The 21917-nt window shown below is 47.6% G+C and overlaps 2 protein-coding genes across 7 annotated transcripts in view; both read left to right on the top strand.

The window, feature by feature from the left end:
• The window catches only part of RFX2 (regulatory factor X2), a 33583-nt gene extending 15710 nt beyond the window's left edge, over positions 1–17873 (top strand). For 4 of the 6 annotated variants that reach the window (XM_019610037.2, XM_031557124.1, XM_010724879.3 and 1 more), the window contains 12 exons: positions 3735–3916; positions 7044–7163; positions 8023–8138; positions 8981–9099; positions 9429–9541; positions 11357–11508; positions 12313–12410; positions 12914–13063; positions 13461–13669; positions 14000–14153; positions 15801–15843; positions 15981–17246. In XM_019610037.2, coding sequence (XP_019465582.1) covers positions 3735–3916; positions 7044–7163; positions 8023–8138; positions 8981–9099; positions 9429–9541; positions 11357–11508; positions 12313–12410; positions 12914–13063; positions 13461–13669; positions 14000–14153; positions 15801–15843; positions 15981–16090 — 1566 coding nt within the window. In that variant the 3' untranslated portion in view covers positions 16091–17246. Of the gene's footprint in view, positions 1–3734; positions 3917–7043; positions 7164–8022; positions 8139–8980; positions 9100–9428; positions 9542–11356; positions 11509–12312; positions 12411–12913; positions 13064–13460; positions 13670–13999; positions 14154–15800; positions 15844–15980; positions 17247–17665 lie in introns of those variants that run through there. The other 2 variants (XM_031557123.1, XM_031557122.1) reach the window with 2 other exon arrangements.
• A 697-nt stretch (positions 17874–18570) lies between these two features.
• On the top strand, positions 18571–21301 carry LOC100544684 (la-related protein 6-like). Its single transcript, XM_003213193.3, has 4 exons — positions 18571–18745; positions 18862–19026; positions 19225–19435; positions 20354–21301. Exons 2-4 carry the CDS (start codon positions 18872–18874, stop codon positions 21269–21271), a joined length of 1284 nt encoding a protein of 427 aa, XP_003213241.2. The 5' UTR covers positions 18571–18745; positions 18862–18871; the 3' UTR covers positions 21272–21301.
• Positions 21302–21917: the final 616 nt, after the last annotated feature.

Genomic DNA, 21917 nt, shown 5'->3' with positions numbered 1-21917 from the left:
CCATGGACACGTAGAAGCAATGAGGAGGCAGCAGTGCTGCAGTGCCTGCAGGACATGCAATGTGCTGCAGGACCATGTTGGGTGATTTCCTCTCAGAGCTCGAGGAAGCTCAGTGAAGCTGCCTGGAAAAGCCTCTGCCTGTTGTGGAGGTCTTCAGGACCTTCTTGTGCAGTTAGCCCCAGGCTATGGCTGAGTGTCTGCATGCATCCCCTGGTCCATGCTGGGTTATAATGTTTTCTATTACATGGGATATTTCAGTTCCTACCTTCTATGCTTACTGTGAAGACAGGTAATTACATATCTCAGCTGCCTGCCTGAATATTGTCAGGCTCACCAGTGAGAATCAGAAAGCAAAAAGCAAAACAGAAGGGAACTGTGATTTGTCAGGGCTGAAAGGAAAACAGGAGCTTGACATGGGGGACAGAAATCAAAACAGAGCTCACAGCCCCGAGCAGAGGTAGCATCACAAGCCAAGGTGGTAGCAAAATGCAATCCTTTAACCTGACAGATGTTCCTCTGCTGGAAAACCTGGTACCCAAGGGAAGCTTTGAGGTGATGCTAATTGCACCATTAATTGTGGTTTAATTGCATTTATTTTTAAGGTTGAAGAATTTGTCATCGACTGTTCTGTCTCTCATTTTAAACTGCACTTTTTGCAAATTTGTAAATACTTAGGATAATGGTTTATTCTATGGCCATCAGCAGATTTTTCATGTCAGGGTTTTTTTTTAAGGAAAACAAAATATATCTCAATCAAGAGGGTTTTTTTTTACATAACTCAATTTATACAAAATCCACACCGTAAGGAGCCACTCCTGATAACTGAAATTACCCTTGAAAACTCTGAGAAGTTACTTAAGTGCACTTGAAATATTGAGTGTAGAAGGCAAAGCGAATGGTAATACCAGTGAGAAGTGATGCTTCTATTGAAATTATGTCCAGCAAATACTGTTCCTGAAAAGCTCTGCTCACAAGTGTGCTCTGGAGTCTCTGGGTCAGAGCATTATTCTCTGACAGTGAGGAGCTCGCAGATGATGCAGAGGCAGAAAAGTGATGGTTTTTCAAGAAAACTTTTGAAGAAAAAGTGTAGATTTTGGTGATATCTAATAGTGGAAAGCTGTGGGACGTCCCAGCTTTGAGTGAAGCTCCCACGTGTGCCCCACAGGTGTGTGCCCTCATGGGTTTGTTCAGTTCCACAACTGGTTCTATAACAAAACCTCCAAACCTGAGCTTCTCCTTTTTACACAACGTCACTTCTTTCACCTTCAGATCCTCCTTGAATCAAGGGCTGTGTTAAAGGGTTGTTTTTTACATCAAAACACTCGATAGAAATAAACTGTAAGTAAAAACAAAATGGAAATGTTCCTCTGCGGTGCTTGTAACACAAACAGCTGCACTGAGATTTTATTGGAGCCTGATCAGAACACAGACCGAAGTGAAACTGTATTTTGTCATTGTCACAAGAGCCCAGTGTCAAAAAGTAAACAGAATAGAGAATGCAAACAGGGAGAATCTTTAATGTTCTTATTTTAAGTGCCCAGTGCGTTGTTGGTAATGCAGGAAGAGCAAAAATCATCCTTTGAAAATTATTTATATCGTCAGCATTCCTTTTTTGAGTTCTTTTGTTGCATTCTGCATCAAATTCCAATTCAGCAGTGGGAGTTAATCTTGTGAAACTCCATAGTGTTTGAAGGAATGTTAAAAACCACTGCAGAGTGTTGGAAGATGGAGGAGATGTTGTAGGATTAGATTGAAAACCTCCAGGGTCAGATTGAAATGACTGCTTTTTAAGGCTTGGATTTAGGGCCATAGTCATTATCTTCCATTGGATAAATAAAAGGTAAAGAAAACAAAAAAACCCAGAACTTATTAATCATTATTTTTTTAAATATAGGGGATGGGTGAAAATAAGCACAGGTATGGACTGATGAGAGGCAGAACTGCTGCTGGTTCTTCATGTCCTGAGTGCTGGGGAGTGCTTTTGTTAGGGGCAGCTCTAAGGGATGAGTTGATCGCAGCCTTGGGGTCGCAGTGGCCTTTTGGGGGCTGCCCACCACATCTCCTGCTGCAGACAGGGGCAGGGAGGCCACCAGCAGTCACTGCCTCATAGGTTTGTAGGGTCTGGACTCCAGAAAGTTCATTTGCTGTGCAAAGCAGTGACGAGTGGAGGGAGGTTTGAAGGGGGCAGACACGTGGCTCTTGAAAAACAGGCTGGGGAGCTGAGCAGGAGGTTTTTCTTCTTCCTGCTGTGGCATTTTGTGCCCTGCTCCAAAGCCCACCGCTGCTGGTGGTCACTGGACTTGAAGATCCTTATGGGTCCGTTCCAACTCAGGATGTTCTATAATTCTATGATCCGAATGTCTGGGTAGGTTGGGTCAAACCCAATAACAGAAATCATTTTAATTATGTTTCTTCGTTGGATTCAGCTTCCTTGGCATAGCAGAAGTTGAAATTTCAGTATGTGGGTGATCATATCTGTAGATGCTGATAGCTTGTGGCTCAGAAGCGTTTGTATGAGAGCAGAGTTGGGTGGGAAATGCAGAAACTGAAAACTGAATTGAGTGAGGTGTCAGAAACGTCACTGCACACTGCAGGTTGTGTTCTCACAGTTATTGACATAAAACTCAAGCAGTGTAGTGGTGAATTGGGACCCTCAAGTTTCACCAAGGGAAAATGATAGAAAAAAGGCAGTTATTGAAGTATGAGTGGGGAGGGTTGAAGCATAGGCCAGCTTATACTTCCATGCACGTGGCTGAATCCCACTGGTTTCTAAGGTTGTGCTTAAGTACAATATGTTCTTGACTTCGTTGTTGTAAGGAGATAATGGGGTGAACATTTTAACCTCCAGAAGTTGACTTTGTTTTGCTACTAATGAGCTGCAAATGCAGCTGCACTGATGGAGCTGTGCCACCTTTACATAGATGTATGTGAGGAGGTCTGGATGTAGAGACTCGTTGGGAGAGCACTGATCCCAAATAGCCCCAGTGTCAGTGAAAGGACTCCCACCAAAGCTATTGATTTTAATCCATTTGAACATTGAGTTCCTTCAAAAATTCCCTTGATAGAACACAACGTTTACTGATACTGAATTTGACATTTAGCCAATTAAAGGAGATTACATTTTTGACTTTTTTTGTGTTTTAAATCCCGTGCTGCCATTTTCACCCTTTCGGACCATCTGGATATAAATAATTTATATTTAATTGCAAACTGTAATCAACAGAAATGTCAGAAGAAGTTCAAGCAACAGGTTTTGGAAAATAATAGGCAAAACACCTCAGATTTCCAAGATTGGGTGGTGAACTACTTATTGTTAGGGGAACAGCTGCAGACATGCCAATCTTCAAATGAATAAAGTCTTTGCAGTGTCTTTGCTTCTCTGAAATGTATTCATCCAAGGCAGTTTTTAATGTCTTCATTGTTGGCAGACAGCTCTATCTTGGTCCCACAGGAATTTATCCAAATGCAAGATGGACACTGAGATGGCAGGATCAGCAAAACCTGATGGTGGTTTTGTTTCGTTGTTAGCTTTGGACCGGGGATCCTTCTACTCTTACAACAATGTTGCTGGCATAATTATCACCTATAGAAATTAACCCCGCAGTGTTAAGTTCTCTTGAACTCTGAATGTCAGATACTGCTGCTGACATGCAGCGCTGCCGTTGGTTTTTGTAGCCCGTTCCAGCCCTCTTTAGACTTTCACGTGTTCTTTATTTATGTCTCCATGCCTAAAGCTCCAGTGGTTGTTGGACAACTACGAGACAGCAGAAGGTGTGAGCCTGCCCCGGAGTTCTCTCTACAACCACTACCTCAGGCACTGCCAGGAGCACAAGCTGGACCCAGTGAACGCTGCTTCCTTTGGAAAACTGATCCGGTCGGTGTTCATGGGGCTGAGGACTCGCCGCCTGGGAACCAGGTTGGTGGGGGAGCTGGGGCTGGAGGTGGTGGGGAGAAGCTTCCCAGAACTGGATGATTTTCAAAGTCCCTTCCAACCTAAACTGAGACGGGGAGGTTTAGGTTGGATATTCGGAGGAAGTTTTTCACTCTGAGGGTGGTGAGGCACTGGAACAGGTTGCCCAAGGAGGCTGTGGATGCCCCATCCCTGCAGGCATTCAAGGCCAGGCTGGATGTGGCTCTGGGCAGCCTGGGCTGCTGGTTGGTGACCTGCACATAGCAGGGGGTTGGAACTGGATGAGAATTGTGGGCCTTTTCAACACAGGCCATTCTATGATTCTAAGCCATGCCATGATTCTGTGGCACGCTGTCCTGTGGGTGAGCTGGAGATGCTCTCAGTGTGTACTCAGTGGCAAGGTGCAGGCAAGCAAGAGATAGATGCTGGCTGGGCCATCAAAGTGCAGAGTGACAGCTCCCAAGCTCAGCTGCATCTCGCCTTCCCCCACCACTGTGCATGGCTGTGGGTGCTGTACAGCTCCTTGCATCAGGGATTAATTAAAAATTAATTAATTACTTTTGTATAGCCACTAATTTCAGGGGCTGTAGTTTGTTCTCAAGAACAAAGCATGTGGCCTCATGTTTTGCAGAAAAAAAGAGCATTGCACTGTTCTTGTGGGATCTGCAACTCCTCTCACACACATAGAAAATCTACCAAGGGTAACTTGGCAGGCACGGGTCTTTCTTCTGAGATGTATAACCAAACATTATGTTGTAGGAAAAAAAATTGCTATGCTAAATCACAGGACTGATTTCCATGTGTTGTGAGGCAAAGCTCTTTCTGAACGGGAATCAGCAGGGTGAGAATGTTAATTTCAGACATGTTCTGGGTTTCTGGTGACAGCACCTCATCCTGAATTCAATCTAAGCCCGTTTCTCAAGGAATCTAAGGACATTTTATTTAAACCCAGGCTGCTTTTCAGCCCATTGTTTTCTCTTGATCACCGTTGCTGCTGTTCTGCTGCAGAGTTCCTTCTGGATCCAGGAAAGTTCTCCATCAGCAGTGGGAACAGATCCCAAATCCCTGATACAGACAAGGTGTTCAGACATCCCTGCAGATATGGAGATGCCTTATTTCTGAAATTCACAAAGAAGAAGGCTGAATCTTCATAACAGATATTTGTTTTAAAATATCACAGACCCATATGGTGTAACGAGAAAGGTGAAAGTTAAGGGAGTATACTTGCAGTAATGGCATGTGTGTCCTTCAGGGGAGCATCCAGGGTATATGCACGGCCTGGACAGCTGACATTGCACTTTACTTCAGCTTCTGATTTTAAAAAAGCAGTGAATACACTGGAGAAGCAGTGATTGCTCTGGTTGTATAACTTTCTATAATAAAATACAAGCTTGGATATTTGGTCTTCCAGAGTAGAACAAAACCAGATGTGCCTGGAGCGTTCCACAGCTGGAATGGGGAGGTAGCAGTTGCAGAAGGAGCAGGGGAGAGTTTGGATTTCTGAAGATGGGTGCCAATGTAAGAACTCTGAAGTCATTTCTTCAGAGGAGAAAAATTCTTTAATCCTACCAAGGGAGGAAAAATTCAAACTCTTAACAGCTGCTCTAGAATCCTTCAGCTTTGTGACCCGAAAGATGATTGGACTTGAAAATAGAAAGGCTCAGAAAATGGAATTTCTGATTGATGGCAGTGTTCTGATATTTCAGAATTTATTTTCACCATGGAAGACTGAAATTAAAAAAAAAGTCAGAATATTTTATTTCAATGTATGATAATGCTACTTGGTTGACATGTCATTATTTATTAAGGTTTTAAATTATCTAATAGATCTTATATTCTTTTGTAAAAAGAAGGAAATTGATGTAATAAGGGAACTGATGTCCAGTTCTTAAACTTATTTTTATATCTATCTCCTGTGATATAAATGTTAAGTATTCACCAGGTATTCTTTCAGTCTGTGATGTTCTGAATTCCATCACTAAAAGGTTTCGGTTAACCTTGAAAACTTTGTAATTAAGACAGAAACAAAAAAAGTAATAAACTTAATATTCAAGATGTGCAAGCTTGAAAGGCTACAGTACACCTCCATACATATGGAAATAGCTGTCCACCACCTTATTCATTCATTTGCATTATCAAGGCATTTATTATTTAATTTGCAGGCACTTAGAATCACTTAAGGTTTGCTTGGAGCATGCTTCACACCTGAGCATGTGTAAACCCTACATTACAGTGACAAAGATTTAAATAAAAGCAGCCAAAAATGGAAAAGAGAGAATTCCCACAAGATAAAAAGTTCTCTGGGTACCAGCTTAATTCTTCAACTGATACTACTCTTAAATTTCTCTGTGGGAGACATCATTGGATTTAAAGTGCCTTCAGACACTGTCATACGAAGCACTAAGCTGTAACTTTAAGCAGTGAGAGCACATTGGAGACCCCACTGCAGAGGAAAAGTCCTGGTTTGGTGGGAAAACTTGAATGGAGACATCTGTCCAATGTGATGGGTGGACAGGCCTCTTGCTGAGGAGTGTCACAGCAGCTTTATGCACCTACAAAGGAGAAGGAAATTCAGCCTCTTTTTCTTGCGAAAAGCTTTCAGATCTTACGAAACTGCAAAAATGAGCAATTCCCAAGGCCAAAAGCAGATCAAATTCTCTTAACTGTTGCTGTTAAAGTGCAGACACCAGAGAGGTGGCTTTCTTATCATAGCTGGCCATTCAGTTGTGCTTGTTTTCATCCAACTCTAGATGAAGATAAAAGTTTAGTTTCAATATAAAAGGAAATTCTTAAGCTCTAATCAAAGTGCCAAGCGTCCCTTGAGGTCTCTGTCATTGTTTAACAATGCTTTCTACTTTAACACTTGTCAGTTCTCCCCCGTCGCTGTTGGCTGCTTGGAACAAACCTTGCCAGATTTCACATGTGGATGTCACTGAACTTTGTGACGTGTGGTCATGAATTTTATAGGAGCTGATGGCATTCATTAGGTCAGTGTTCAGACAGCGTTGGCAACAAACACATGTGCACTGTAAGGAGTGGATTGTCAAAACAAGCCTGAGAGTAAATAGCAGGGCTGTGAGGTTGCTCCCATTGACTAGTTGGCACTGAGCAATTTTAATGCTGCTAATTGCAGGGGAAACTCCAAATACCATTACTATGGGATCCGGCTGAAGCCAGAGTCTCCGCTGAACCGCTTGCAGGAGGACACGCAGTACATGGCCATGAGGCAGCAACCCATCCACCAGAAGCAAAGGTAGGTGCTCCCAGCCCCGTGGCACCCACTGCTGTGCCCCAGAGCTGCTGTGGGGTCCTCCCCAAGAATGGGGCTGCCAGGTTCTGCCTGGTCTGAGCAGCAGAAGGCTTGAGGAGAAATTCTGGCTTGTCAAGCTGCATTTATCCGCTGTTCTGTTTGCTGTGGCTTGAGTTCAGCCTGTGCTACAGAGCTTACTGCAGAATAGACCACTCCTCACTGTATCCCCTGGCTCAATAGCTTAGGACCTCAGCTCTGCAGCTATTTGTACCTGATCACAGGAAGGGGTTGTGGGCTTGCATTGGTTTGTTTCTTGGGTTTGGGTTATTGGGTTGTTTGGACTTGCAACAATGCAAGTTAAAGTGCTGTAGTTAGTCTTGTGTCTGAGCAGTTTTGAGTGCCGAGGAATTTGGGATTGTCTCCTGGAAGTGCTGACACTTCTGGCTCATGCTACAGTATAGAAGAAATGAAGCAGAAGAAATGAATTCTGCTCCTGAAAAGAAAGCAAATGCAAAAGTCACCTCCAGAGTCTGCACTCTGGCATCCACACCAGTTCTGCTTCTCTATTTTCTTTTTTTTTTATGTCCACCTTGGGCAAATTTCTTAACCCATTTAATCTTCTCCTGGGTAGTGCTTTCCCAAAGGAGATTCTCATTCGCCACCTTTAGCAAGTGATAGAAATAGTCAGCCTTCCAAATGCTGGCTTTGGACGTAACCTCTTTTATTGTATGATGGAACTTTTTAATTAAGTGCTCTACAGCATCATGAGTTTGTAGGAGTCCATATCTCTCACAGCATGGCCATGTTGCATGTGATATGTTTGCTCATGCGTGTGTAACACCAGGGCATTCTCTAACCCTAGGTACAGACCAGCTCAGAAAATGGATGGCGTGGCAGAAGCCGGTTCCAACAGCAGCCTGCACACAACCCCTGAGCAATCAGTTGCTGCTCAAAGTCAGCACCATCAGCAGTTCATAGGTGAGCAGACTGCTTTCGTGGATTTGATGTCGCACATCTGGGCTGATCACCTTAGAGGAAGGAAGGCCCTGTCCAGCAAGCCCTGCCTGCTCTGGATTTCTTCTTTTCTAAGAAATCTATATTCTAGTACACTCTTGGAATGTCTCATTTGCTGTGTTGCTCCTGTACCCACAGGAAACTTCATCCTAGTGCCACTGGCTCTGTCAATTCCTAGATATGCTTTTAACTCAATCATGTTGGATGGAAGAGTAGAGCTCTCCAAGCCACACTATTCTGAAGAGCTTTGTAGAACAGGGAGAGTGAAGCCATTCTGTTTGTTGCCCTACACCGCAGCCTGCAGTGTGGGGCCTCTCCTGATGAGACAGGCTCTCTACTTATACTGGTCATGGATCTACGTGTTTCCATAATGTCCTGTAGAGATACAAAATCCCAGCCCAGCTCCAGGCATTCTCTGAAATGCAATTACTGCTGGTATGCCTGATATCCAGTTACATTGTCCGTTGTACTTTCGAGATTACAAAGGGATGTTTTTCAGGCCTTGGAGAAAATCTAATGGGAAGCACATTACACGAGGACAATGTATTCTTGTTACTTTTATTACAAAGAGAAGGAAAACATTCTCCTTTACGTGCTGGACATATGGACTGCAGTTGTTTACTTTTCGCCCATTATAACAGCAGGAATCAGGGAAGTTCTCGTTTATCAGCCTCATTTCAACAGTTTCACCCCCAATTAAAATGTGAAAGATAACAACCAGAGACAGAAGCATCCTGTATGTGTCTGTATTCTGCATAACTGAGTGCTTCTAATTCTTACCAACTTCCCCTTCTTCTTTTCCCTAGATGTAACCCACGTCTTTCCCGAGTTCCCAGCCCCCGATCTAGGTAACGTCCTCTTACAAGAAGGAGTCACCATGAACGATGTGAAAACTCTTCAGCTTCTTTACAGGAGACACTGCGAGGTGATTACTTTGAATATTTTTAATTGATTAACGGATCAATTCAACGACATGGGACATAATTCATGTACACCTCTTTCATGCTGCCCTCAGGAAAAGCTAAACTGTAATAGGATGTGTTTGTTTTACTAGGTATTGCAACTCAAGTGTTGCACTTGGTTATTTTTTTCATGGTGTGACCTCTTTTGTACTACATCGATTATTAAAACAATGCACTTCTTGTTGTTTTTCCTGTAAATTATTTAATCTAAACGTCAGCACTTGAAATACATGCTGACACTGTGTACAAGATGCTAACAGAGCAGCTAATGAGATGTGTTCTTTGTTGTTAGGCAACTTTGGATGTTGTAATGAACCTTCAGTTTCATTATATTGAGAAACTGTGGCAGTCCTTCTGGAGTCCTAAAACACCACCTAGTGATGGCTCTGCTGCCCTGCCATCCAGGTACACCGTGCTGCTTTCATTATTTCTGAATGATCCTTTTCTTGATGTGTTCTGTCTTTTAAAAATGCATGAAGTGATTTCAGCTTCACTAGACATTTTGAGTGCTTCGTAGGACTTGGAAATACCTACTTCTGATGAGGTACACCCCTGGCATGCCTCCTGTATCCTAATCTGAAATACAGGGAGCATTTGGGTGAATGCAAATGGGGTGCTGCTTTTGAAAGCATCTCCAACACTGAGGTTTTGGTGACGCCTTGAGTGGCTCACTTATTTGGGTGCCTGACCAAGTCTGTATGTGCCTCATGTCTTGAGGAAGATAATGACAAACTGAGCTGCTCTGATCCTGGCTTTGTGCTCCTGTCTGGCTCGTTATTGCCTGTTCTTCTTCCTTTATGCACTGGTAGTCTGCTGCCAAGAGACAGTATGAGGGAAATAAGTGAAAATAGAGAGAATTGAAAAGGTGATGGTTTCTCATTAGGATGTGTATTGAAAGTCTGTGTTGTTCACTCACAGTAATTACATGAGGACTTCAGATACTGATGTTTTATATTCGGAAGAAAAACGATAAAAGTTTGGGTAATAAGGAAATATCCCATAATAATCCCTAGAGTACAGCCCTTTTGCCCTCAGCAGATGTTATCCAGTGAATATTTTGCAGCAGAGAAACACTGTAGCTCTTTGATGGTTTCAGAATCTTTTACTTCAGGGGACATCTACAAGGCATTGGCAGCAGAGCAGAGAGCTGAGCTAGGTCAGAGCAGACTCAGGGCAGCATCTGCACAGAGCTCTGCCTAAACTGGCACACCTTGGTAGGGCAGTGTGCTCCCATACCTCTGCACAGCACAGCTATTAATCAGGATAGGTAGCACTCTAGCCCCTCTTTTGTAAGTATGGATATAAAAACAAAGTGTTATCCACGTGCCAAACTGTTTGAAAATGTGATAAAATGAAGAATCTGGTTCAACTCAACAGAAAGTGTAGGTAGTTGACAGCTGGTTTTTTCCATGTGAGTGTTCTAGGACTACGCCCGTGGATAAAACCTCTCAGGCAGAGGGTATAAGGACCTCTTTATAGTCCATCAAAGGCTTGGCTTTAATGATTTTGATGTAATGCATGGGGAAAGTTCCCTGTAAGTTCCCAGTGCAGCGTCTTAATAGCTCTGACTTGCAACTCTGGCAGTGCAGTGAGGCTTCAGTTTTCTCTGCCTGCTGTTTAAACAAATATCTTATGCCTTAATCATGCAAAAAAAAGTTTCCGTGCATCTATAAAGTGAAGTGAATGCAGGCTCATGGACCTCATTCAGCTGGAGACAATTTGTTCTCATCAAATCTTTCTGCGTATGAAAATTTTGTAGCATTTAAAGGTGCCAGACACCTCAAAACTGACCGCAGTGTCCATCAGCACTGGCTAACTTGCTCAAACAACATTTGCTGCAAATATTTGTCATAGGGGAGAGGATAAAGGTGTGAAGGATTTGGGAACAGCTAGAGCTGGAAGGAGGAGCCAGCTGTGCTGTGTTGTAGGACGATTCCTAGGTACACATGAACATGAGTGTGTGTGAAGGGAGGCTGAAGGTAGAGAAAGCAAAAGGAGGCCAAGCACAGGAAATGCAGGCTTGAGGTGAAACCACAGTCAGAGCTCTGATCCCATGATGGAGAGGTGCTTGCAGAGTCAGAGATTGGTACAAATGATCAGAGATTTCCTTTTGAAAGAAATGTGAATTGCTTTTTCTGCTGAAAAGTGAAATTAGAAATCCAGATGAAGTGTGAAACGCCTGGAAAATCAGCTGCTAATGCTGCTTCCCTTTTCCTGCAGTGAAGAAGAACATGAAGGGACCCTCCCAAAAGACAAGCTGATCACTCTGTGTAAATACGAACCCATCCTCAAGTGGATGAGAAGCTGTGACCACATCCTGTACCAGGCCCTGGTGGAGATTCTCATCCCCGATGTGCTGCGACCGGTGCCCAGTGAGTATCTGCAGTGAGACCAGGAGGGCACAGGCAGTGCTGCCTCCTGCTCCAGCTCCTTGCTGGGCTGCTCCTGAGTCACCGAATGTCTGGAGGACTGCATTTTGTGACTCACGCTGTCTGGCTACCACTTGCCACAAAGATTTCCATTGTAAAACAGGCTAATATTTTGGGCAAGGACAATTTTCCTTCCACAGCATTGTTCTCTGTAGGCATAACTTTGTGGCCCTTGGAATTCCCAGGTCTTTTAAAACAGGCTCCATTTCGTATCACGTCTCCTGACTTTGGCTATAAGTCAAGGTAAAAGCAAAGGCTTAATGCACAAGCTGTTGTAAGCGTGCCAAGTCCTTGTGAGATGTTTCCTTGGAGACCGTATCTTTGTTCACACAGGACCATGCTGTCCCCTCCTGCACCTCCTGGAAAAATAGGGTTAACTTTCACTTGGGAGATTAGTGATGGGATGTGGGGGGTTTTCACTCTGATTTGGCTCCTTACTTTGATGCATCTGTCAGCCTCCCAGGGCTACAACTTAGCCACAAACTGGGCTGAGCAGTGCTGTAAAAACCTGGTCCCAGTGATCCGCTTCTGTCAGTCTGTCTCAGCAATTAGAGAAAGCTAAAATGGGTCACAAATAAGTTAAGGAGCTGTTTGAGTGCATTTTGGGACCTAGCTGACCCAAGATGCTGAACTGAGACCACAACTACCAAATCAGTGGCTGTGCCTTCCACAGCAGTTCTGATTCAGAAAGGTGGTGTGTAAAGACAATGTGGAACAGCCTTTCTAACTCTGCAGCTTTCTTTGCAGGCACACTTACACAGGCGATTCGTAATTTTGCCAAGAGTTTGGAAGGGTGGCTGATGAACGCAATGAGTGAATTCCCCCCCCAGATTGTCCAGACAAAGGTAAGTAGAGAAAGCATGATAGTGAACAGGGTGTGTGTGTTGTCATTTTCCACGGTGACTGGAAATCACTGCTGGAGTTTGGCTATGTGTACTCCAGACTAACACAGCATAAAGAATAATTCTGAACCAGAATCAGCAAGGAGCAGGGCAAGATCAGGCAGTTCATTTGAGCTGATAATGCTCTGCCTGTTGAGCCATTCCCTTGCCTGAATGGAAAGTGCAGGACACTTCAGAAGCTGAATGACACCACAGAGGCTGAATATAAGGCTCCTACTGTCTTTCTCCTAACACCATGGATTTGTGAAGCTTGCTCCCAGTTCGAGATACGCTCAGTAGATGCTGCAAAAGTGCTTGAGTGCACATTAGGCAGCAGCTTGAGAGGAACCATGCAGGTTACCCCAGCTAATGTATGCTGCATTCTTGAGCTCAGCACTGAGAGGAGTTAACCCCTGAGCCCCGCTGCGCCCTGGTCTCAGTCCCCTGCGTGCTCTGCTCTGCTGCAGGTTGGAGTAGTGAGTGCCTTTGCACAGACGTTGCGGAGATACACATCCCTGAACCACCTGGCTCAGGCTGCTCGTGCTGTGCTGCAGAACACTTCCCAGATAAACCAGATGCTCAGCGATCTCAATCGGGTTGACTTTGCCAACGTGCAGGTAACTTTCTGTATCTTTTCCTGGGCCATATTGTCTAGAACTGGAACTGTCTAGTGAGACTGTCTGCTGGTAACCAGCATGTTATTTCCAGTATTAAAAAGTGATTAAGTGAACTATTTAATGTGAGGTTTTGGTGTTATTTTTCAAGGTATATCTGTCATCTCATTGTGAATAGTGGAGAAGGCTCTCATGAACATGAGAAGTACTACTAGCAATAGAGATTTTGTTCTAATAGTAATATTGTACTGTGGTCAGGAGAGATCAAAAGAGGTGTGATTCAGAGCTGGTTTGGAGACCTTGCCTACTAGAAATGAGGTTGAATTCCTGGGCTGGGGTACATCAAAAACTGAACTAGCAGGCTTTGTGTGAGTGACTGTCAGCCCTTCCTCCTGAGCAGGAGCAAGCTTCGTGGGTGTGCCAGTGTGAGGAAGGCATGGTGCAAAAGCTGGAGCAGGATTTCAAGCTCACACTGCAGCAGCAGAGCTCCCTGGACCAGTGGGCCAGTTGGCTGGATAATGTTGTTACTCAAGTCCTGAAGCATCACGAGGGCAGTCCCAGCTTCCCCAAGGCAGCTAGGCAGTTCCTGTTGAAATGGTCTTTCTATAGGTATGTTTTCTTCTCATTTTGGTAATAGCTCTGTATCTGGCTCAGGGCATGTAAATAACTCCTTGAAAAGGCAAAGCCAACTTCTTTACACCTTTACACACATGCAGCTCTGGCTGACTGTTCTGCCCTTGTGCAAAAGAGTGTTCCCACCTGTATCCTTTTGGGATGGAGATAGGATGCCCCACCAACTCATTTCTTAAAGTTCTTGGACACTCTTTGGTTGGAGTTAGAAACAAAGCACTCACAGTAGCCTTAGGATCAAGAATTCACATCAGCCACGATGCAAGTGTAAAACACATCCTAACTGTTTTCTTTCTGGCCATTCTCCAGCTCCATGGTGATCCGTGACCTCACCTTGCGCAGCGCTGCCAGCTTTGGTTCCTTCCACCTGATTCGCCTGCTGTATGATGAATACATGTTTTATCTGGTAGAGCATCGTGTTGCCCAGGCAACAGGGGAGACACCAATCGCTGTAATGGGAGAGGTGAGAATTGTTTATTCCCCTAGAAACAAGCCCAAACCAAGCAGCATGTAAAGGAGCACTGTTAGTTCACAAGCAGCACTCTGCAATGAGCATGTTTTACAACCATCTTTGTTGAGAAGTTTACTGACTTGAGTGCCTGGCACAAGGATCCAGCTACCTGAGCATCTTCCCTCCTGTCTCACTAATACCTGGGCTGATCGTTTTGGGGCAGTTGGGCATCAGCTGGGCTTCAGAATCCTGGAGGAGGAAGGAAATAGACCTACTAACTTCTCTCCATAATCTGATTTTGGTATTCCTGCCATAGCCCCACCCAATACAAAAACTAAGCCAAAACCAAAATCTCCAGAAGTTTTTCCTGCAATTTCCAGTGGTTCTGTGCACATCACTCCTGCAAACCCCAGAGCTGTCTGCACAGTCAGCCACCCTCTCCATTTTTTCTGTGGAGAAATGATGAGAGGTTTGTTTTTCAGTTTTGTGGGTTTTTTAACTACAAATCAGACATCAAATCAGCTTGCAAACAGGACCTGTCCTGCCCAGCTGAAGCCACTTCCAACATTTCATTCTGACATGCCCAAATTTAAAAGGTTCCAGTCAACCTGTGAAAGCAATATAGAAACTGCTGTTAGATTAAAACTGATGCTATTTGCTCCGTGAAGTCCATGCTATTTTCCTCCTTCCGTGGAGCTCATGTAGGGCAGTCAGACAAATCAATCACATCCATTTTGCTTTCTCTTCCCCTCCATTAGACCCATGCTGCTGCCTCATGACAGCAGTGTTGTGAATGCACACTATTCCCTGAAACCTCTATATTTATTGATATTAGAAGAACATGAAAGACAGAGAGGACCTTCCAGCAAAACCTAGCTGTGGGAGGCCTTCATCCTTTAGGTTTTGCTTTTCCTTTATTACACTCTTGCAATATTTCTTTTCTCCAGGAGGAGGCTGATTCTTCCCAGCGAAAGACAATGAATTGTGTCCATCTATTCCCATTGCTCACTTTATAACTCCTGCTGTCTTCAATTCTTGCTGCTGCCCAACTTTCTATGACCTTTCAGAATTATGATTATAGTTTTTCAGAGTTTCAGACCCTGTCACAGATGGAGACAGTACATCTCCAGAACAAAAGTTGTCACCAGCTCACTGGTTACGCTTGGCACTGTGGCCTTGAAAGCCAAAGCACTTTCCTGACCTGAACAAAAGGGTTTTGCACAGTGTGCAGAGGTGGAATGTTGGTAGAGCCCAGCAGGGGTGAAAGCATGTCTGTGCTGCCTGACAGAGGCAGAAGGCTGGAGAAAACGCACCTTCTCTGCTGTCCTTCTCCACTGTCTGGAGAAGAGGCAGCACCCTGGCCAGGAGTCTGTGGCAGCACTTAAGAGACAGAACATCTTCTCTTGCCCTTTTCCAGAGCTTGATCCTACCCTGGGTTTTTGTGTTTTGTATTTTTGCAGAGGTTTAGATGGAAGTGATAAACTTTTCCACCAAATGTGTAGTCAGTTTTGTGTTCTGCTTTTTACCACTGGCACTGCTGGTGCTCGTGGCTTCACCCAATTGCTTGTTGGAATTACTTGGAGACAGATGCTGGCTTGCAGGTGTGATGCTTTGGCTCTCCACAATCCTCACTCACCTCAAGCCTCCTTTCTCTTTCAGTTTGGTGACCTCACATCCATGTCCCCAACACTGCTGGACAAAGGTATGAAAGCTCTGTGGGGCCGGGATTGAATCACTGCGGGTGGGAGAACCTCGTGCCGGCCTTTCCGTTTCACTCTGTTGGAGAAAAGGACCTCTTATCCCCAGGACCAGCCTGATGCTGAGCCTTTCCCTTTGCAGACCACATCAGTGACCTGGGCAGCGAAGTGGACACGGATTCCCGGAGCGTGGGGGAGCCGCTGGTGAAGCGAGAGCGCAGCGACACCGGGCACTCACTGCAGGAGATCTGACGGGGATGTGGCCGTTCTCCAGCTGGATGGAGACATCTGGAGCCAGGTTTGGCAGCCTCGAGCCTGAGTCTCCCCACGTCTGTGCTATTAGTGCCTCTTAGTTTCTCTCTCTGTTTACTGCTGTTTGAGGAGGGGCTGCGGGTGGTGAGCCCGGATGGGGGGCAGAAGGAGGCTCTGCCTGCACCCAGCTCTCTGCCAGCAGCTGAGAAGAGGGTGAAGGACAAAGTCTGCTAAAGAGAGGTTGAAGCATCTTTGGACTGACTGTGCCTGGCAGGAGAGGCTGTGCCCCACTGAACAATGGGGCAAATGAGGCTTTCTCTTTCAGGGAAGGTAATTTGGATTTTTTCCCCACTTCTCAGACTTCACTGTGATATAAACTTGAACCAATCAGTGCCCAAGAGGAAGGAAAAATGCCTGACCCTTCTCCTACAGCCTTTTAAGACGCACTGTCCTGGCTCTGACTTTGCCAAATCATTTGTGCTGGGCGTGTGGTACCGTGCACTTCTTGAACCTGTCCGGGGCTGTGCTCCGAGCCGGTCCCCCCAGGTGGCACACATACGTGCCCTGGGATTTGGGATGAGCCCTCCCTGCTGCGCTCACGTCCTGCCAGCCACGTGTTCCATCTGCGAGCGATCCTGGGATGCTGTCAAACCAACCCAAGATACCAAAGGACTCCGAGGACGCAACAGCTGGACACCAAGCTGGCTCTGATGCCCATGTCTGCGGGGTGGGATGTTCCCATCCTCTCCAGGGTACCCACACAGAGGGCATGATCTCACACCCTGGGTTCTCAGCAGGTTCTGTAGAATTCTAGCTTGATGTCCTGCTAAAATACCACCGTGGCCCTACACAGGGTGTATCCAGAGCATGGGGGAGGGTGTGCGACCGCAGTGCCTTAGGACAGGCTGGCAGACCTGCTTCTGTGGCGCTCCACTCCAGCTCCAACCCTGGCCCTGCAGCAGGGAGGGGCTCCCTGTGGCCGTGGCTGGCATCACGCTCAGCACTGCAGGGACATTTCCCTGCTGTGCCATCACTGTGGGGCTGAGCCAAGGCAGCTCTGCACGGCTGCAGGCAGTGGGGGGTCTGTTGTCAAGCCAACTGCAAAAAGCAAACCCCAAGGCAAATCTTTCTGTGAATAAAGGCTGTGTCATAAATAGCTTTTATTATAATTATTTCTAATGATGTTTTATATGGTATGTTTGATGTGAGCTTTTCCAGGGGCCTCGTGTACATTTGCATATCAGAGTATATTCTATCCAAATATAATATTTACTCATTCAGAGTGTGGTACTAAGGTAGCTGTGACACTTTAAAAGAAATGGAAAGTAAAAAGAAAGCGTGTACAGTGTACATCTTTCCCTCTTACTGTTCCGTGCTGGTGTCTGTCAGGGTGATGTCTGTCTGTAAATGTCTCGTATCACAGTAGGAAGAGACAAATGAGAAAGCTGGATTTATCTGTAAATAATGACTATGATTACTCCCTGGGTCAGTGTCTGCCCCTCACATCCTGCTAATAAGAGATGATGGTCAAAAAACAACCGAGCAACCAAGTCTTAAATTCCCCTGCTCCCACAGAGTGTGATGCTAACTTCAGTGCTGCATTGGACCAGAGCCAACCACCTCCTGCTCCCCACGGCCAGCTGAGATGCTCTGGAGCTGTGCAGCACCATAAGAGGAGTCTGGATCACCCCCTCAAATCCATATGCACAAAATTCCCAGCTAAACCCGAATAGCAATAAATGTATATCAAATGCTCAGGCCTGCACAATAGTTGTTGTGGTCCCATTTCTTCTTTAATCGTTGAGAGGAGGTGGCAGACTGCTGCTGCAGCTTTGCAGGGCTGGGGGGAGATGCAAATCTGTCCTGGGGGGGTGGGCACCAGACAAAGCGGCCACAGGGAACCCCAGCGAGTGGGACAACCCAGAGGTGGTTTGGCATTGCTGCTCCCCGTGACTCATGGCAGAAGGGCAGGCTTTGGGCTGGCAGTGAGGCAAAGTCTGGGCATTCGCCCTGGCTTCTCCGAGAGCCCATCCCATTGCCACAGGGTGCATCAGCTGAACCCCATGGGCTGAAGGTCATCTTTTGTCCCACCAAGGGCTTCAGCCATAGGGATATTTCATCCCCGATCTCCTCCCGTCCCTTATTCGGGCCGTGGGCCGTCTGCCCCGCAGTGTCCCCCCCTCGGGGGGTGCCTGCCTCTTTTCCCCTTTCTTTAGGGCTCTTTTGTTTTCTCCCATCAGGATGTGGGCATGCAGGATTAAGGGCTTTGCTGTCACCCTGGCAGCACGAGGAGATGAATGCTGCCTGCCACCAAAGCTTCCTGATGTGATTGTCACTGCCCCTGCGCAAGGCAGGGAAACTGAGGCAGAAATGGCCCTGGCAGCAACATCCTGCAGCCAGGGCTCAGCTGGGGCTGCTTAACCCACTGATACGCTCCAGGTGGAGCTGGTGGGGCTTGGGGCAGGGCTCAGCCTTGGGCCCCTTCTGAGCTCTTATAAACCAGCAGCCTGAGAGCCCCTAAGGCTTTTTCTCCCTTTTTCTTTTCCCCCTTACTTTCAGGAGCCTTAGTTTAGAGGTGGGAAGGTTGGGCTCTGCTCCCTGCAGCTCTAGGATGTAGTGTCAGGATTTCCCACACTTCCCAGTGCTGCCACGCAGGTAAGGGCGCAGCCTCTGCTCTCCCATCCCTATTCTGGGGTTGCTGCTGGGAGATGGGCTCTGCTATGGGGCTCCTGGAGCCTCCCAGCACAGCCCTTGATGTCATGATGTCCCAGATGAAGGATCATGGCATCGCATAGCTCCATGGTGGCCCTGGGGCTCGGTTCCCAGCCCAGCTGCAGCACCCCACTGTCTGCCCAAAGAAATTCCTTCCCTGGGCTGCACCTCCCGTCGCAGAGCTGCTTGCTCAGCCAAGACAGCTTCTTCAGGAGCTCCAGTAGGTACGTGGCTGTGTGGGTGTACGTGGGGCTGAGCACTTGTCCTGCTTTGTGCCCATCTCTGAGCCCCTGTAGCCAGGTCACACCAACGGACCTGGGGCTCATGGCATCTCTGCCCCCCACCCCGCTGCTACTGGGGCTGGGCAGCCCTGCATATCCGAAGGCTGCCGACTCATTCCCGTGTCCCTGCTGCTCTCCCAGGAGTTTCTGTGATACGAGTGATGCTGTGGGTTCAGAACTGTTCGACTGCAACTACTCCATCCCTGACCCGCAGCTGATCCGCAGGATTGTGTCTCAGGTGGAGTTCTACCTCTCTGATGAGAACCTGGCCAAGGATGCCTTCCTCCTGAAGCACGTCCAGAAGAACAAGTTGGGTTTTGTCAGCATCAAGCTGCTGACATCCTTCAAGAAGGTGGGAGGATTTGGTGCCTGGTGGGCAGGAGGGGGCTTCTGTTGGGTGGGTGAAGCAGGGAAGGGAGGGTTGTGTGGGGAGATGTGGGTCAGAGTCACAGAATGGTTTGAGTTGGAAGAGACTCTTAAAGGCCGTCTGGTTCCACTCTCCTACGTGAGCAGGGACGCCCACGGCTCTGCCAGGTGCTCAGAGCCCCATCCTCTGATCTTGAATATCCCCAGGGATGGGGCACCCACCCACCTGTCTGCACCCACAGCTCTGCCAGGTGCTCAGAGCCCCATCCTCTGACCTTGAATATCTCCAGGGATGGGGCACCCACCCACCTGTCTGCTCTTCCACCCTTGGATCATTTTTGTGACCCTCCCCTGGACACATCCCAACAGCTCCATCCTTTTGTCCCCCACCTTGTACTAACAGTGTGGGAGTTGAAAATCTTGCATTTGGCTTCGTTGACCCTCATGAGGTTTCCCTGGGCCCGCTGCTCAGCCTGTCCAGGTCTCTCTGGATGTCATCTCACCCCTCAGGAGTGTCAATGCACCACGCAGCTCTGTGCCATCCATGGCCATCTCCATGGCCTTTAGGGGCCTCCTCCTGCAGACCCTGATGATGGAGTTCAGGGGAACATTGTGCTGCTGTTGGAGCATCCAGTGGAGGGTCACAAAACTGATCCCCAGGATGGAAGACCAGTGAGGTGGTGGGCACTACATCCCTTGGAGAGCACCGAGGTGAGGCAGCAATGCTCCTGATGGAGCTGGAGGGCCCTAAGGAGGGATGGGAGCCTTGATCAAGTTGGCTCATTACAATGAGTTGAACCAGATGGCCTTCAAAGGTCCCTTCCAACTCAATGATCCCATGACTGCCTTGAGGTGAGGCTGTGCCTGCTCGATGGCTCCGGGCTCAGCGTCCCTCTCCCCGTAGGTGAAATACCTCACCCGTGACTGGCGCCTCACACTCTATGCCCTTCGCTTCTCCGAGCTGCTGGAAGTCAACCAGGAGGGCACCAAAGTGCGCCGTCGCATCCCCATCCCCGACTCGATCCTCAACGTCCCTCCCACCAAACTCCTGCTGGCCTGGGACCCGTTGCCCCCGGAGCCGGGCCCGCCTCCGCCGCTCCAGAGGAACTTCATTGAAACCATCACGCAGATGTTCAGCCCCTTTGGAGCCATCGCCTCCATCCGCATCCTCCGGCCGGGCCGTAAGCTGCCGTCGGACATGAGGAAATACGCAACGCGTTTCCCTGAGCTGCTGAGCCACTGCTGTGCGCTGGTGGAGTACGAGAGCCTGGAGAGCGCGCGCAGGGCCTGCGAAGAGCTGGGCCAGCCCTGCTCCCGTGGCATCTGTGTGGTGAGGCTCTCGGGGAAGGGATCCAAGAAGAGGAACGAGGCTGAGCAGGAGGAGCTGGTGGAGGCGCGTGCCGAAGCCTTTCCCTGTGCTGTTGGGGATTCGCTGTTCTGCAGCTCCTCGGAGTCGGATGTGGCCTCACCACAGCTCCTCTCGGCACCCGCTTGGCCCCACGGCCACAGCTTCCAGCCCAGCTCCTTCAGCAGCACCTTCGCTGGGTCGCTCCTGGCCAGCGTGGCCTTCCCTCCGCTCACTGCAGAGCTGGGTTTCAGCCTCAGTGCCGCCCCCAAGGGCCCCGATTTGGGCTGGGGGAGCGCGTGGGCCCCGTGGCACAGCAGCACCGCCCACAGCCCCTCTGTGGATGCCACATCCCCTCCCAGAACCCCCCTGGCTATGAAGCCCAAGTCCTGCGTGCTGCGCCTGCCCCATGGGCCCGATGGCACCAAAGGCTTCTACAACAGCATTGGGAGAGGGAAGTTTGTCCTCGAGCACTAAGGCTCCTTGACGTTTGGGTTTATTGGGTATTTATTTTTTTTTTTAATTTTATTTTTTATTTTTCCTTTTTTTTTTTCCTTTTGAGCAGAACATCTCTTTGTGGCCCATAGAGGCACCGCCGCTGCGTGTGGCTCTGTTTTGGTGTGAGAATGCTCAGGGAAGGGCAGCACCCAAAGCTTTTCACAATGCCTGAGCCGTCCTCCCTGCCCGCACTGGGGTCTGTGCTCAGGTGATGGTCACTGGTTCTTCCCCATCACTCCCCCACGCCTTGGGGCTGCTGATGGGGAAACCAAGAGCTTGAGCGTGGCGGAATGGTGGCACCATGGCCTGAAGGTGCTGTGTTGGCTGCATTGGTATGAAGTTGAGGAGCTCAGATGTGGAATGCTCAATAAAGACAGGTGACATTTCCAGGCACTTTTCTGGCTGTGAGAGTGACGTTATTTTTTTCTCTAGTATTGTGGTGTTATGTTGGGCAGATGAGGGGAGTGGGGGTACTGTCCCACCAGCAGCTTCCTCCTTTACTCTTCTTTGGGTTATTTGTGGTTATTCTGCTGCAGCAGGGAGGGCAAGCCAGGCTCTGGAGTGGGCCCTTAGGATGGGTGTTACTTAAGGGCTTCACCGCTCAGACCCTGTTGTAATGTCTTCT

Source organism: Meleagris gallopavo, chromosome 30 (genome assembly GCF_000146605.3).
Source record: "Meleagris gallopavo isolate NT-WF06-2002-E0010 breed Aviagen turkey brand Nicholas breeding stock chromosome 30, Turkey_5.1, whole genome shotgun sequence".
Lineage (NCBI taxonomy): Eukaryota > Metazoa > Chordata > Aves > Galliformes > Phasianidae > Meleagris > Meleagris gallopavo.
Note: the sequence above shows the minus strand (reverse complement) of the source record. Positions and strands in the feature narration are given on the sequence as shown.

Coding starts and splice junctions, on each gene's coding strand:
- LOC100544684 (XM_003213193.3), top strand. CDS start 18,872: ATGGCATCGCATAGCTCCATGGTGGCCCTGGGGCTCGGTTCCCAGCCC. Junction 19,027..19,224: donor TTCTTCAGGAGCTCCAGTAG/GTACGTGGCTGT, acceptor CTGCTCTCCCAG/GAGTTTCTGTGATACGAGTG. Junction 19,436..20,353: donor TGCTGACATCCTTCAAGAAG/GTGGGAGGATTT, acceptor CTCTCCCCGTAG/GTGAAATACCTCACCCGTGA.